A 17,768-nucleotide genomic window follows, 5' to 3' on the forward strand; every position below is an offset into this window, starting at 1 on the left:
TGCCATCAGTAAAAAAATGTGAGCTGTGAGAAAGTCAAGAAGCTGAAAATCAAGCTTCAGTTTTATTATTAAATGAGTTTTATTATTAATTTTGATCAGCTGTTTTTATTGTGGAGCTGTCATGGTTACCACACGAGCCCAAATACTGCTTCAGAGATGCACCGGCGCCCTCTGGTGGCCATGCAGGGATAATGAATGATTTTGTTGTGTGTGAATCCAAACATTGACCACTAGAGGGTGTTGTGCATTTCTAATAAAACCAAATAGGAAATTAAGAAAACATTCAAACACTCAAATAATAAAATTCATTTTATTGTCAGAAGTCAGCAAACAAAAACACTCCAAATGATTGCAAAAATAATGAGTTATACTTATCTTCATATAATCAGAGCCAAAATGACACAGACTTTATAGAAAGGAATGTCTTCTTACTAATCAGGTATCCTGGGGGCGGATGGTTGTTCCAGAGACAATTTGTCTCAACAATTTGGTGCTGGACAACGTTTCAAAAACAATTCGTTAATTAATGAATATGATTTAAATGAAACAAGCAAAAACGGGGAAAAAGTTTCTCCTTTTGCTGCAGTTTTACTGCCGACCTTTGCTGCTTTGGAGACTGAAGTCAGAGTGAAGGTTTTAGAGAAACCAGCTCACCACTAGAGGAAATGGAAAAGAAATGATTCTTGGAACGGAAGCAGACTTACTGAAATGGCTGATAACGGGGGACGTTTTGGATCCTAGACTTTAAATAAACTGAATATGAGCCTCGCGCATAAACAATCAGAGCAAGCACAGCGGGAGCAGACATCTTAAATAAGGACGCCGTGTTTATAGATAGTATCGCTAAGTTTTCCCTCTTTGCTCATCTTTCTGTCAAGTACATTGTTATTTTTTTATTCATACATTTCCAACCTACTTGCTGTGTTTCCAGAATAAGAAAAAAAAAGCATGTTTAAGTGAAGTATAGCTCAATAATTATTCCCCTCACACACATACACACCAACACAAATCACTCAATCCAAAGTACATAAATATTTGGATTTTTCAGCCTAACATGTTCCCGCCCCCCTGCTCTAATCCTGAAGGAGATGAAAATAGACTCTTACAGCTAAAAATAGATTATTTCCACTCAAACCGTTACAGAACCCCCTCACCTTAAAGAGTTATAGGAAACACTTTCTATCTAATCTACAAAATATATAGCAATGCCCTTTTTTTTAAAAATAGTTTGTTGCTCTTACAGAACAGATCCCCCTCCTCCCCGCCTCTCTCTTCCCACCGGGTTACATTCAGAAGGTGGAGCTGTTGGCAGAACAGCGGCGTTTGATAAGAGTTCACTTCGGGTCAGTTGGCGGTCTGGACCTCAGTATCGGGTCAGGACCTCAGTATCGGGTCTGGACCTCAGTATCGGGTCTGGACCTCAGTATCGGGTCAGGACCTCAGTATCGGGTCTGGTACTCATGATGCCACCTGTTGAAGTCGTTGTAGAAGAGGACGATGCTGCCGGACGCCATGCCAGTGATGATGCACCTGAGGAGACATGAATACAAATGTAGAAATGAATGCTGTGCGTACGCGGGATTATGATGGGATTTGCTTGTTTTTTGTGTTACATCTTTGATGACAGATCATTGCTGGTTTCACTTCACTCCATGAAGCAAAAGACAACAACATGTCTAAGTTAACAACTGCATCAAGCTCCTTTCAGACAAGCGTTTCAGAAAGTTTCTGAAAAAGTTTATTTCTGTTTACGTAGTAGGGGTGTGAAGACTTGTGGCCCTTCTTACTAACTTTGGAGAAATCACCAATGTTTTCTGATATGAAGCAGAAGTAAAGTCTGTTGGTAGCTGCTTTGCATAATTGCATGCACTGTCTACAGTGTGGCTACAGAAGCCTGTATGAATGTAGCGTGAAGCGCGTCTGGATCTGATAAAGCGCTACAGATACGGGAAATTTACCTTTAAAAGTAGCCATAAGATTGGACCCGTTTTCCTTAACTTGGGGGATCTGTGATGGAAAAATCCTTCCATCGATCTTATCTACCTCAGCAAAGGTAAAAAAAAACAACACTGTCCTCTTCTGCTCCGCAGTGAGAATCTGACTGACCGACCAGCCCGACCAGGTTGTCTGAACAATTACAATTAGCAATGGTCACTCACTATTGCTGCTTCTGCGACTCTCTTGCTATATTTAGCGACATTTCAAACCAAAACAAAAGAAAATAAAAATCCATGTTGGTCAAAAAAAAAAAGATAAAAAAAGACCTTTAACAAGCAAAAAACGTTTTGTAAATGAACCAGGCCTATAATGCCACAACACATGATTCTCCTGGTTACATTGACAGGGACAAAATGAATGCCGCTTGGAGAATTAATGGTCACGTGACATCAACTGGGTGAGACGATTCCCCCCACTGGGGCTCGTCTCACCCCACTCTGGTGTGGCAAGAGACGAGCCCCACACCATGTGTGTTTGAGAATCGTTCACCATAAACCATCCTTCCCATCCTGCAGTGAATGAGAGTTTCTTTCAGGCTGTGGTTTTTTTGGGTCTTACCGTTGATCATGTGACATGGCCATGGAGCGGATCCCCGCGTCACAACCAGGAAAGGTGAAGAGCTGTTTGAGGTCAGAGACCTGCCAGACGGACACGACTCCACCATCTCCACCTGTCAGCAAGTACTGACCGTCCCGACTCAGCAGCATGGCCTGTCAGAGAGACAGACAGGCTGTTAGTCTGACTGATTCTAGCATGCTACCAGTAGATGACAACCATCTCTCTGCACAACATGGTGCTGTAGAAAGAACAAGGAAAAACAAACACAGTAAAAAAAAAACTTTACCCCGCATCAAAATGAAACCGTTTTCTAATTGACAGTAATTCAGACTGAGTGACGGCTGTGACAAAATAACACACAAAAGAAATATTGAACATTTTAAGACACGTTGGCACAAAAAGTCTCTTCCAAATGGACCCGAATCGCAGTTAGTTAGAAAGTGAGAACAAAGTGAATTACATGGAGTCAAAGCTCCATCTGAAGTGTTTCTCTGCAGATCTGACAAAGTGTGTGTCAGATTAACACACACAAAGTGTTAACACACACCTCAGTCACCACTTCAGTCAGCAGGAGTTACAGAAAACTGTTGAGAAGCTCAAACATTCACACAACTTCAAAGGAAATTCTACAAAATAATGTGAAAATGTGTAAACACATATAGACCTAAAGAGGCAGTTTTATAAAACATCATGTTATTCCCTCATCATAAAAATACTTGGATTGTTCCCTTAATTCTTTAATGCATGTTTGAGAAATTTCTAAATCTCCATGGCAGCTATTTACAGGAGCCTAAGCAAGTAGCTTCAGCCTCACAGGATTTCCACTCAGCTCCTCCAGACTAGCGGCAGCAGCTATCACCAAACACCTGCTGGTGTCAGTGCAACGCTGCTAATAACGGTCGCTAAAGGTTCAATGGAGGAGCGCTGATGAGCTAAATGCCAGAAAGAGCAGGAGCTTCTTAAAGAGACAGAACCTCAATATTAAAGCATCGAGTTGTGAAGTCAAACATCTCGAGTCGTGTTCGATGAATGCAGTTTTTTTTTTTTTTTTTTTTTTTTTTTTACAACATTTGAAGGTAATTACTAGGCTGTGCTGTAAAATGACACTTTATGCCTGGAAAACGCACAACACTGCCCCTTTAAATGTTCACCATGATATCTTGTGGTATTTACTATGATAATGATAAAAGATTAGAAAAAGTATCTGAGAGCCAAATGCAGTTTCCCCCCAATTGTAAATTACATTATTACCATCAACGCTCCACAAACAAATAGAAAAAAGGCCAAAACAAAAACTGAATTATTTCATAGGCTTTTGCAAAACATCAGTTACATTAAGTCCAACATTTGTTTTTAGTACGCAGCACACAATTACGACTTATTTACATTTTTGAAACGTCAGCATATGTTGGTGTTTTCATGAAGCTCGTAATGGAAAAAAAACTAAAGTGACTGACATGGAAAAAATAAACGTCGTCTGATTGAATGTTTAATAAACGCCTCATTTCAACCGTAAATCCTGCCGACGACGGGCCATCAGATCATCTGTGACGACAAAGCAACCATCACACCTCCGAGTGTTTTGGTCCAACAAATAACTCCACATTGTGCGTACACACACACACACACACACACACACACACACACACACACACACACACACACACACACACACACACACACACCCCTACACACACACACACACACACACACACACACTCTCCTCCACTCCACTAAAGATGTCTCCCAAGAGCAGAACTCAGAGATTTACTCGTTTCATCTGCTTTTCTTGCAAACTGCAGCGGCCCAAACGGCTCCCTCAGGAATCGGATGAACACAAATCAAGTCGTGTGCTGGAGACCATTAAGGGCACGGTGTGCGCTGGAAGCCCAAACTCAGAGAGTCAGAGGCATCAATCAGTGCGTAACCGTGGCTGATGAAACAACGAGGCCGAGTGTTTGTTCTGAAAGCGGCGGCCGAGAGCTTTCTGTCGTCCGCCGCTTTTACGACGCCGAGGGACGGACGTCTTTCAGCCGCCGGAGCTTTTTGGTGTCACGGCTTGGTGCTTCGGTCGTCAGCGGCATGTGTGTTTAATTAGGCTCGAGTTTAACGGACAAAAAAACCCCCCAAAACTTAAAGTTGAAATGAGTCCATTTCAGGAAGTCGATTCGGTGTGAAAACAAAAACAATTCCTCAAACAAGGAAAAAGAAACTGGAATCGAGGAAATGATTAGTGTTTGTACTCCAAATTTTTCTACATCTTGTTTTGAAAGTTTCTAAAGTTTCAAACAGCTAATAATTAAGAGCAGAGATTTGAAAACATAGACGGCTTCATTTCACCCAGCCGCAGCAAACAAACCCAGAATTCATTTCAGATAAATAAAAGATTCCTGATTTTTTTACTGGATAAAGAAAAAAAAAAAACGTAACAAAAAGCATCAACTGCGTAGCAGCACAGAACTGGGCAGCAGCTTTTTACGCCGATTAAATAAGCAAACAGGATTTGATTTTACTTCCACACGTGAAAAACGTCTCACCGTTTTATCGGCCAGTTCTTCAATTGTTTTTGGAAACGGTGTTAGAAAAAAAGAAAAGGTGTATCCATCCAGTCTGAAATCCAATTCAATCTGAACACAGACAGTTTGTCGTTGGGATTCCTGTGGAGCGAAATGTTCGCAGCCTGTTTATCAGTTTTATTGGATTCTGAAATCTGAACTCTTTCCGTTGTTCCGTCTTAAATGTTAGGAGCTTCAGCTCCATGTTTGCAACAGGAAGATCAGTGACAGATCTGAATATGATTATTTTATTTTATTTATTTTTTTAAAGAGTGGAATGATTCAAATAAACACAGAAAAAAACTTAGGTGAACATTTTAGAAATGATTGTGAATTTACATACATTCCCAGTGATATCTAGTCAAATGTTACTTTGCAAATTACAGTTCGACTTTTTTTCAGTTTATTTTGTTTGTTTGTTTGGTTGTTTTTCAGTAGAGTTGAATGTTGGCTTCATATTAGATTTATTTTTTTTGTTGTTTTTTTTTTTTTGCCAAACTCGATACTGCAACACAAAATCTTACCTAGAATTTCTGGTTTAGTTTCTTGTCCAAATTGAACTTGAAATAAGAAATAATTCAATACAATTGAAGTCAAACAAAAGCAGCCAGTAACTTGTTCAGCGAGATTCCAGACAATAACTCCTTAATATTGATTTAAAGAAATACTGTAGATTAGCTGAATTACAAGACATTTTCCCCAATTTTAAAATAAAAATCTGCAAATGGAACTTTTTCAACATTAAGAAATTATTGACTTAAAATAAGCTGAATAGTTAGTTGCAAATGAGTTTTGTCTTATTTCGAGTATTTTTAAGAACAAAACTACTTGGAAAGATTTTAGTGTTTTTGCAGCGGACGGGTTTTATTTAACTTGGTCTGAATCTGGTCACAGATTTTCTCGTGGTCAAGTTTCCTATCTTACGTTATATAGACACTTGTTTTATGTCAGTAATTTCATAACATTTATAAAAAAGTACTAGTTCCACAGGCAGAATATTTCTCTTATCACTAGACGTTTTTCCTTGATAAAAGTGAAACTACCAGTGGAATTCTAACTTTTTAAAATAAATCATTAACATTAATAAACTTTTAACATAAACAAGCTCTTATTTCTTGCTGAAATGTTACTTGTCAGTTAGTTTTGTTTTATTTCAAGTGTTGTAAGATATTTGCACTAGAAACTAAACCAAGATTATTTTTGTGATTTTTCAGTGAAAACCATTGTTGTGACTTTTGCAAACTACCAGCAGAGTTAGCGAACAAACCCAGAACCCGGCCAGCGGCGGCCTAATGCACTGTGATGCGTTCTGCTGGGGGAGTTTATGACCCGAGTGCAGCGCAGCAGGAAGCAGCAGCGCTGGCAGACATGTCAGCCCAGACAGGTAGGAGGCTGCAGACAGACACTGTAAATCAGCCGCTTTGCCACTGGGCGGCCAAACAAGATGGCCGACGTCTCTGTAGGGGCCAACATGGCTGACTCGGCTCGGATGACTAAAAAAAAAAAAGAAAGAAAAGAAACACAAAAAAAAAGAGTGGTGCAGAAACATGTGCGGCCTTCGTCCCCATATTTCAGAGACGAATGGGTGGATTCAAGGCTGAAGAAGGTAAAACTTTTAATTTATGGAGCTCTTACCCCCCCAGACCCCCCAACACCCCGTTACACTGACAGAGGCCGTTAAAAAAAGTGCAGAGATGGTTACACTGCTTGAGTCGCACTATAACTTAAAAGAATGTAATCTATTCAGCATGGCTCCCCGTCACCCAAATCCGCTATTAGAGCAGGATGCCGACTGTTAGGCTGTCATCCCGACTCCGACTCCAGACCTCTATAAAGCGGCGGCCCGAACGGTCTTACTCTCCGCTTCCAAGTGCCTGCAGCAGGCCAGGACAAACACTTATTTATCCTGGAGTCACACTGCGCCGAGCCTCAGAGGGCAGAGAAGATTGATTCTGGTATGTACACGGGTGTACTAAATAGCGGCTGGAATCAGGGGGTGGGGGCTAAACCCGAGTTCAACATGTTGGGTTTTCCTAATGCCGCGTGACACGGAGGGAATTTACTGCTGGTCCAGGAGAGACCAAGTCCGTCAGCCCGGCTCCGTCAGTGCAGGAGAAATGTGGGGGGGAAAAAACCGGCAACGTTAATCTCAAAAACATTATTAGTAACTTTTTTAGTTATAATGTTACATTATTAGTAACATTATTAGTAACTTTTTACTAATAAAAAGTTAGAAGGCTCAGTCCATGTTTCTGTGTATTTGTGGTTAGGAGCCTGGAAACGAAAAGTTTCTGTTTCTGTTGCGTAAAATAAATTTTTTCAAGCTTTATAAAGTTATTTCCTCATCAAAAACGTACCTGGAGTTCTGCTCTGATTCGTTCATTCATATTTCAGAAATCACCTAATCTCCCATGGCAACCACTCAGCTGGTCAAATGGCCTGGGTGTGACCTTGTGACCTTGTGACCTAGCTCTGTCACAACAAATCTATCAAAGGCATGATCAGTCAAAACGAGCTCAAAGATTTCCATCTGCTTGATTTATTGTTTTCCTCTTTGTAACAAATACTAGATGATAAAAGTCTTCAGTTCTAGTGTTAAATGTGCATGAGAATTTAAAGTTTATTGTTCTTTCACGTCGTGTTCTTGCATTATTATGACAATATCGTTATATTACTTGAAAATAGTCTGAAAAAACAACATCGTTTATCGTAACAACTTCTGGGACAATTTATCATCCAGTAAAATTTGCTATTGTAGCAGGTTCACTTATCCAACGTTCCACTTTATAAAGCAGCCTTTCCCCATGAATCCCCCATTCAGCTCCTTCAGACTAGCTAGCAACAATTAGCAAATATCTGCTGAGCTCATTAAAGCTACTTCTCAGTAAACGCTGGTAAAAACACTGCTGAAGGGTGAATAGAGGAGCCATGTTGTGACGACTTGGAGTTTCAGAAAGAACAAGAGCTTCTTAAAGACTCAGAGGCCCAATTTCAAGGCCTTAAATTACAAAGTCAAATTTATTTAAAGTCATGTTTGATAAATAAAGCATTTTTATAACAACTGAAGTTAACATAGTTGCTTGATTGTGCAATAAAATGGCACAATGTGGCTGGGAAAAAACATAATATTGGCCCTTTAATAGGAAACAGGCGTGCAGCCGTCTGTCAGAGCTAGCTTACATTTCCCAGGCCAAAGCGGAAACAAAAGGGCCTGGAAACCAAAGGCGGTAGCCGCTATCTTGTGTCGCTCCGGCCACAAGGGAGGAAATGTGGGCAGCGGGGGGAATGTGTCCTCCTGCGCTCTGGGGTAGTTAATGGTGTCGGGGTCCAGGACTGACCGCTGCTCTGGAGCGTTTCCCGCCACCGTCGCAATCCGACCCGACACCGGATCCGTGGATCAAACGGGAGCGCTTCCTCTGCTGGATGCGGTGGAACGGGGAGAGCGAGACGTGGAGCCCTCCCGTTTTGTCCCGAGGCGTCCTGACCTTCGCCTCCGATCCGAACCGAGCCCAGCCTTTAATCAGCGCCACGTCTGGACTGCACACCCCCCAGAACCCCCGTCTCCTCCCCCCCGATCGGCCCAGATGTGGTGCAGACGTCCAGACGGAAGCGGCGTCTGGTGAGAGCCTGAGGAGAAACGGCCGTTTCCTCACCTTGATGTTGTCCTGCACCTCCATGTGTCGCAGCAGCTTGCCGTTGATAGTGAAGAGACAGAAGTGTCCCTTGTCGTAGTAGATCATGCAGTGGCCCTCGGAGGACGACTGGATGAGCCGGGGCCGCAGGCAGCTCTCCGGGGCCTCCAGGGTCCGGAGCAGGTCTCCGTTCATGGAATGGACCAGGCAAGGACCCTCTACACACAGGCAGACACAGAGACATGCTTAACATATAACACAGGTTTGTCTTTTGTGTGTGTGAAACGACGACAATCTGTAAACTGTTCAAAAAAAAAAAAAAAAAAAAAAGAAGAAAATTATTTTGCAAATAATATGATTAATGCCTAAAAATGTTTTTTCCTTCTGTAACAAACAGAAATGAGGAACTAGCTAAACTAAACTCAAACTTTAACTGCACTGTAAAAATCACAAAATCCTTTGGTCTGCTTGAACACTTTAAGTAAGACTAAACTAACTTATCAGTATTTTTCAGCAGGAAATAGCAGCTTTGTTGAAGTCACTTTCTGAATATTGAGAGATTATTTCACTTATGGGAAAAATAATAATAAAATAATTTAAAAAAGAAGGTATTTTAGTTTGCTAAAAAAACATCATGATTATTTCAAATTTCCCATCACCGTTATAATACATTATTTATAAAAAGGTGAACTTCTAAAAATCAGAAACAAACTGTGGCATTTCATGACTTTTACTTCCCTGGTCAGATGCAACAAAATCATCATAATTTAATATAGCAATGTCTTTTTATCACTGCCATTTACAATAATGACTGAAATAAGTTTAAATTGTTTGAGAAGTAAAATGCTTTTCGAGGATTCTGCAGGTTATTTTGTAATGAATGAATTGAAATAAAACAAAAGTTTACAGTGAATGTCTCAGTCCAAAAGGCAAAAAAAGAAGCTACAAACATAATGCCAACCGGATTAAGTTTTTTTTTTTTTTTAAGGAAGCCAAAGGTTCAACTGTTTCAGTGACCAAATCAAAACGGAGCATCGTGAAAACAAAAACGCTCAGAAACTGAAAACCTATTTTTGGCAAAATGGAAAAGTTTCCTCATCTGCTGTTGTTGAAAATGGTCAAAAACTCCAAATAAAATACGTTTGAGTAGGAATTGATCAAACAGAGCCTCGATGGTTTACAAATGATTGGTTATTTAGCCGATCGGATCAGAGGTCGGCCTCACCCTTGCAGCCACTGATGACGAGACCCAACTCAGCGCAGACGCTGACAGACGTCACCTCACAGTCATGTCCCGTCAGGATGGCCCTCGGTGTGGTAAACTCTGCTGGGAGACACAAACGTTTCACATCCTCACATTTTAGCAAACAGTTACAGTTTCCAGTCACTAGGGGGAGCAATAAGGCTGGATGTTGTTCTCATGGAGTTTTGGCTAAATGCATCAGCCATCAGTAGAGTTAAGGAGGAAGTTTTTTTATTTAATTTTATGTTATTCACCATTATGTACAATAAGCTCATTGCAGATAGGAAAAAAAAAATTTCAAGAGAGCAATTTGGAAATTTCTGAGTTTCAAAAGTCAAAAGTCTTCTAGAAGAAAAAATATTTAATTGAGATTAATTTTCTACAAGAAACCAGCCAAATTTTTAACTTTTCTCAGATTACTCTCAGAAATTTTCAAGATTTCTAAACACAACAGCGTTCGGCAGAGGCTTCGACTTTTCAAGCTCAAAAAGTCTGAGATTAATTTCAGCAATTTTCAAAGAAAAATAAAAAACAAAACCCAGAAATTTCCAAGTTTTGCCTTGAAAATTGCTGAAGTTGATTTCAAAGTTCTTTCAGTTTTATTTCCTCACAACTTTTCAAACTCAGAAATGTCCAAAAATGTTTTTCCAGCCAACTGTTGACTTTTCAAGCTCAGACATTTCCTTTTTTTTTTTTTTTTTTAATTTTCTTGAAAATTTCTGAAGTGAATCTAAAAATTTCTGAGGTATCTACAATGACTCTAATACTCCATCCTATCCTGGACCGGAGAACTACATGGAACTTGATGGCTCTCCACCAACAGCGACCCCCCTCCCCCCCTTCCCTCCACATCCTTAAGATTTTAATCCATTTTGTTTCACATGCAGATATTTCCCACACTCTGCCTCCTCCAAGGTTTAAAACCTTCTCTGCGTGACGGCCTTTACTGGATCCAGATGTTTCTACGTCGGGCAGGCAGAGCAACACAAAACCAGGGGAACTCAGACTGAAGTCATGAAATTTGTGTAATTTAGTTTTGGTTTGAAGCTGTCAGGGCGAACGACAACACAAATCATCAAAATCACCTTCTGTCCAACCAGACGCTGCATACGACACGCCACATCAGGCTTTCCTAGAGTACATGATTGTAAACAAAGACGAATTACTGACGGTGAATAGAATTTGCACGTTTGGTCAAAGCGTAAAGTGCGTCTTTGAATTGGATGCGTCAGAGGGAACTGTAAAGGTCACCAGCGTGAGTCTGTCTGTCCTGAGTTCAGTTCTGGTTCACGGCTCAGTGGGAGGCCAGGGGGGATGGGGCGTCTTCTTAAATAACCCCATCAATACCTGCTGAAAGTCGAGATCAGCACCAACAACTAAAAAAAACAAAAACAAAAAAAAAAACAACTAAAAATGACACCGGCACTTGTGTGTTTAAATTTGTAAGTATTCACACCCTGAGTTGTTTCTGATTTCGTCTCAGTCACCAGTTAGCGTCTCAAGAGGAATTTGTTACGCAGCAGATGGACAAGGGAAAACTTTTCTGTGGACGTTAATTATTGTGAAGTGAAACAAGGTTTTCCAGAAATGATTTAGACGTTTAAAACTAAACAGTTTTAGTTTTCAGCCTTTTACTCCAGTTTCAGCTGGAAGTAGAACTGAATTTTGTTCTTTGGGAAAAGATCTCAAGCTCAGGTTGGAAAGAGCGCATCTGGAATTTAGCTATTGATTCTAGGTCTTGTGGTGTGGCCTTTGACTGGACCATTCTAACACATGACTATATTCTGACCTAAAGCTCTCACTGACAGCTTCGCTAATCGTTTACAGTCATTGAGCAGTCATGAAAGGTTAAAGGTTAAAGACATTATCAGCCTCTAAAGACCTCGATTTGATCCCATCTGTTTCATAACCGACATTTGTAGTTTCGTTTGTAGTTCTTTCATACTCCTTGTATGTTCTGATGCACAAAGATAAAAATATTTAAGGCTTGTCCCGATAACATTCATTCTGACGATTAACTTTTTTAAAAATTTAATTTACAAACACATCAGGATTCATTATATGGTTTCTGTTGTTTTTTATTTCCATTTTGTTTACTGTTTTTGTGTTTTATTTTGGATATTTAATATATCCCAGTTCCAGTGTGAAGTGTGAAATTAAAGCTCATTGTTCTTAGAGAAGGCAAACTTGGATTATTAGAATAATAATAATAATTATTATGTCATTACCAATATGTTGTTTGAAAATGGTTTCAAGATGACAATATTATCGTTTACCACAATAACCTCTGGAACAATTTATCGCTACAAACACAAATACTACTCTTGAAAAACATTCCCACTTTCATTCTTCAGGACACCACCGACTAAAAGAAGTGGATTTTACATCAATGAACTGTATAAAGTAACTACATTGAATCACATTTTCAAATTTACTGATATTTAAATTTGAAACAGTAAAAACATTTCTGATCATATCAGTTCCACATCATTAATCGATATTTATTGCCACCACAATAAATCAAAATTCTCATTATAAGAAACAACTATGAACTACTTTGTGTTGCTCTATCACAATAAAATACTCCGCTTGTCTTTATAACCACATTAAATATTGAAAAGTGCCACAGCCAGGCTTTATTTGTGTTCACCAAACAATCCAGTCTTTCTTCAAACATCCGCCTCGCAGCTTCTGGGAATAGGAAGCATGAAGTCTCCGATATGAACACGTCTCGGCCGCAAGCGGCGGTAATAAACAACACGTTTTCAACTGTGCAAGTTAATGCTGCAGTTCAGGTGAGTGAGCTCATGCAGCTCCTGTCTAAATGCAGCCGCACGGCACAAACTCAGCAGAGCTTCACTAATAGGGTCGGTTCTTCCCCCAAACGCCACAGCTACTGTAACACCTTAATTGAATTTAGCAGAAAGACTCTATAGAGCCCACACTGCTCTCCAAATTCTCCTGTAAAAAAAAAAAAAAAAAAAGACGACAAAACGACAAGTTGTGCACTTCAAATGAATGAAACCCACATGCACAGAGCAGAAAATATCTGGCGGATTATTATAATGAGCGGCTAAACGAGCAAATGCGTCAATTTGAGCAAAGTTTCTCAATGTTATTACAGGACATGTTATGAAAGGAGAAATCAAAACAGCAGCAAATTTGTCTCTGATGACTGATCTCATAGGATTTAACTCCAGTTGATTGTTTGGACTTTTTTTTTTTTTTAAACATCAAGCTGTCCACTTTGCAGCCGCCCAAACTCGCCCCTGATCCCATCAGAGCGCCCATCCAGTTAACAGCCTGGTTCCCACTAAAAGCAAACACATGACCCGTGAGCCGGCGAAGTCGGGAGAACCAAGCCGGATTTCGCTCCACGCAGATCTATAGAGCTGATAAAGGGAACGAACTGCGGCAGGTTGGAGCCTGCACCTAAAGTTTGGTTTAAATTAGAGAGACATCTGACTGCGCTCATGCCCGTACGTGACCGGAGCTCGGAGGCAGAGGAGGGGATCGGGTGTCTCCGTGTGTGGACGTACACTTGTACTAAACTTGTTTTAGAGACATTAACGGATCACAGCTTCCTTTTACAGAGCAGGAGTTATAGAAATCACTGCATTATGTAGTAAATAAGTAGTTACTGTTGGGCATTGGCCTCAATGTGCCGGATGTAAATCAAATGGACTTTTTTTCATATTTTGTTATTTTGTTTCATTTCATGCAAAATAAAAGAAAACAAAGAGCATTTTATACACTTTAATAGATTAAAAAAAAGACAAAAACGGTCATTAAAACACTATTAAAAATATGTTCAGCTAAACTGGAAGGGTGTTGGTTAAGTTTTCCAGGCACATTTTACAGTGTAATCAAGTTCCTACTTTGTTAACTTCAATTATGAAAATGCTGCATATGTCAAAAATGACTAAAAAGAAATTTGACTTCCTAATTTAATGCCTTGAAATTGGGCCTCTGTCTCTTTAAGAAAATTTTGTTCTTTCTGAAACGCCACCTATAGAAATTCATCACAACATGGCTGCTCTATTAACTCTTCAACAATGTTTATACCGGCGTTTCACTGAGAAGCAGCTCCTATAATGAGCTCAGCAGACCCACCAGGTGTTTGCTAATTCCCTCTGGCTAGTCTGAAGGAGCTGAGTGGGGGAGTCGCCGGGTTGCTCTGCTCTGTGAGGCAGACGCTCAGGAGCTTCTGACTCTCCAGCCGTTTTGAACAGCTGAATGGTTGCCACAGAGATTAAAGGATCTCTCAAACACGGATGAAAGAATCAAGGCAACACTCAGGCATGCTTTGATGAGGGAAGAACATCATAACATGATGTGAAGCTCAAAAAGTTGCTTTGCATACCACCGCCCCTTTAACTGGGAAAAGATGAGTGATGTGTCATACTGGGAAACACTTTGATGGTATCTTTTCGAATATCTACTTCATAATGTCGAACACAAACTCTTCAGGGCGAGAACGTTTCTGGAGAAACCAGTTCACATATGAGTGCATCCAAAACAGGCGTTGATGTTTTCTGTCCAATCTGAACTCTGTGCGTTTTGTGTGGCGACATGAACTGAAAGACTTGAACTACTTCATGGAGAAATGCTTCCTGTTGGTAGCAGGAGCTACATAACATCTGCTCTAATCTTGTTTCTCATTTGCCTAACCGGAGGCCCGGGGAGCCCTTCTTACTTCTACAAACAGAACTCTGTGAAACGTTGCCCTCAGTTTGAGCTGCACTAATGACACACCTGATATTTCAGATCCCCAGGAAAGAATCAGACGTCTGACAGTGAACCCATCAGCAAAATACATTTTTACAGAGTTTCTATTAAAAACGGATTTTACCTTTTGGTGCATCGACAGGAGCAAACAGAAAGCTTCCTTAGATTGACACCAAAACAATAACTGATTCTAAAGCTGTTACACTTTTAAAGTGGAGAAGGGAATCATTTCTATGTTTTAAACATGTTCAAACTGCACAGATTATTATGCATCGAGTAGAAAACAATGTCAGAGTGAACTGTACGTTTCTGCGTGTGTAGGCAGAAGTTTGAAAAGAAATAAATACCTGAATTATAGAAATAAAATGAATAAAAATGCTTTTATTTTTCTATTTTTTTCAACCTCATCTCTTCTACATTGATTTATATTCATATGTACATGTCACTTAAATGTGTAACAGGTCATATATTTATAAGTTTTATAATTTTATGTAGATGTCTACTCCACTATTTTAATGCCATTTTATTTATTTTTTATTCTTCTGTTATTTTCTGAAGGAACTTTTTCAGCTAATATTTAAGTTCAACATTAGTTTAGTTCATTAGAGGATTGGAACGGGTGCTTTTACAATTATATATTAATAAAAACATATATATTGTCTGGCCTTCCATCTGCAGTCATTTTTGTAAGCGAGACAAAAAACTCAGGATAATTTTTTACACAACACAATATTATTGATACAAACAGGCCAAATTAATACATTTTACATACAATACTTCTGCTCTTACAAAAACCTAAAAATTAATTAATTTCAAAAGATCAGAAAAGGAGTTCAGTTCCACAGAAGAAACTAGTTCCGTTCTCCAGCAGATGGCAGTAGCACATCTAAAATCTGAACTAGTCAGAGGACAAGCTATGAGTTCATAGGTCAGAGTGTTCATGTGAACGCATCAGCCACTCAGACGGACTCACGTCAAGCTTATGAGGTGTGTGAGATGTCCACGGGTCGTTAGGAGCGAGCTGGAATTTTTCTGTAAGTGTGTGTTCTCCTTCTTAGCGCACGGAGAAGATTTTTTTTTTTAGCTTTTTGAGTCGTTTTTGGTTGTTGGAAGCAGATTAAAGGTCTGCTGTCTGTCTGGATTTGGTGTGTGTGAGTGTGTTGCAGAAGAACATCATGTCAGAGAGAGAGAGAGAAAGAGACAGAAAGATAGAGAGAGACAGATAGAAAGAGAGAGAGAGAGAGCCTCCTGCGGTCCCGGCCAATGAAGCGTCACATTGGGATGGGATGATGAGCGCTTTGTCTGGCCCTCCAGCTGCAGCACTGAGCCACTAAAACTCAAATAGACTGAATTTTATACATACAAAACAGCAGCTAAAAAGCTTTGACTCAATCTCAGCTCAATAGTTGACATACAAACATACAGAAAATAGGAATATTGATTTTTCTTCAAAAAGCAGTGTGTAATTGTATGTTGGTGTGATCCAGGAAATCCTACAATCTTTTTGGTTTCTTTTTGAACAAAGTGTGTAAAATTGTGCAACCATTTGTCTAAGTATGATTTTTTTTTTTTGTTTTTACTTTATATTTTCACATTTGCACAACCACTTTCGGTGGTTTTTACTCTCTTTCGCACATCTGTTTTTTCTGCACAGATACATTATGTATGTTTCTGAAAACTTGATCCGACTGCACATCCTTTGGATCGTGACTCCAATATGTCTATTTCTAAAAACTACAGTCTTTCCTGTCAGAGTCTCTCATAAAGTACACTATTCTTATGCTTATTGTGAACCTTATTTCCTTATATATATATATATATATATATATATATATATATATATATATATATATATATATATATATATATATATATATATATATTGTCGGTATATATATATATGTCGGTTGTTGCTCTTGTACCTGAATTTGTCCTTTCCTACACATTGAAGTTTGTTTCTATTATATTTCTATTCTATTATTGTCTGTTTGAAATAAATAAATAAATACATGTACCTTTGACTTTAAAGTCTTCCTCTGCTCTCCTTCATATGACAAAATCAAAGTGGCTTATTAACAGATTGCAATTTGTCATAAATTTCATCCCGTTTGTGATGGATCACTTAACAACATGTCCGCCAATCTAAGCCGGCCAAATTAGCACCGCCGAGGCAAGGTTGTGAGCAATGTGGCGGCGATGCTTTGATCGCGGCCGATGCCATATGTTATGGTAACGCCGGGGAGGCCTGTGACATTTTTCACTTTTATCGACCAGCCTGACCCCGCTGGCCCTGGGACGGTGGGGAACTTTCATGTGTCGGCCGGGCGACCCCCAACACAACTTCACGTTTAACGTCTCTAAGTGGCCCTCACTTTCACTCACATTAAAGACAGACCCCCCCCCCCTACACACACACACTATCAGAAACACACGGTCTCTCTCCCAACACATTATGGAAAGCTGTTCCCGGTCCCACAGAGCCGCGAAATCCAATCTGTACGGAGGAGGCCTGGGCTGGTCAGATGAAACTAGTTGTTACCTTACAGAGGGAGGCCGTAAATCACACAGTCAGGACTGTCTGTGAGGGTCAGAGCTCGGAAGACAGACGTACGTGTGTGTGTGTTCTCAAGACGCGCACTCACTGCCAGGGCTCTCTCCGATGCTGCTCTGCTTTCCGTTCCAGTACCACAGCAGCAGGGTGGCGTCTCTGGAGCCCGACAGGACGTAGCAGTCTCCGCCGATGTACGACTCGGAGCGGGCGAGGCACGTCACCACGTCCCGGTGTCCGAACACGATCTGCGTCAGCTTCCCTGCAGGCGGCGAAAACACGAAAAACAAGAAAAATCAGGACAGCTTTAGGTGTGACGAAGTCGTTATCGTGACCACATGATGAATATATACGTAAAATGGTGTTGAAATATGATAACACAGCAGCAAGAAATATGATAACGCAGCAGAGCATGAGGGAGGAAATCCTCCCTCTTTCCAAGGTGAAGTAAAGCTAACAGGACAACCAAAATTGAAATTGGGGAAAAAAACATTTTAACAGAAACT

General features: G+C 40.1%; 1 protein-coding gene across 7 annotated transcripts in view; it reads right to left on the reverse strand.

The window, feature by feature from the left end:
- Positions 1-296: 296 nt before the first annotated feature.
- Positions 297-17,768, reverse strand: part of lrba (LPS responsive beige-like anchor protein) — a 213,614-nt gene continuing 196,142 nt past the window's right edge. For 3 of the 7 annotated variants that reach the window (XM_055056440.1, XM_055056442.1, XM_055056436.1), the window contains exons 52-56: positions 17,357-17,524; positions 9,969-10,070; positions 8,765-8,961; positions 2,557-2,708; positions 297-1,530 (exon numbers count right to left, since the gene is read on the reverse strand). In XM_055056440.1, the coding sequence (XP_054912415.1) occupies positions 1,440-1,530; positions 2,557-2,708; positions 8,765-8,961; positions 9,969-10,070; positions 17,357-17,524 (710 nt within the window). In that variant the 3' untranslated portion in view covers positions 297-1,439. The remainder of the gene's footprint in view (positions 1,531-2,556; positions 2,709-8,764; positions 8,962-9,968; positions 10,071-17,356; positions 17,525-17,768) is intronic. The other 4 variants (XM_055056443.1, XM_055056439.1, XM_055056438.1 and 1 more) reach the window with 3 other exon arrangements.

Source organism: Poeciliopsis prolifica, unplaced genomic scaffold, assembly GCF_027474105.1.
Source record: "Poeciliopsis prolifica strain line A6 unplaced genomic scaffold, Auburn_PproV2 SCAFFOLD045, whole genome shotgun sequence".
NCBI classification, from domain to species: Eukaryota; Metazoa; Chordata; class Actinopteri; order Cyprinodontiformes; family Poeciliidae; genus Poeciliopsis; species Poeciliopsis prolifica.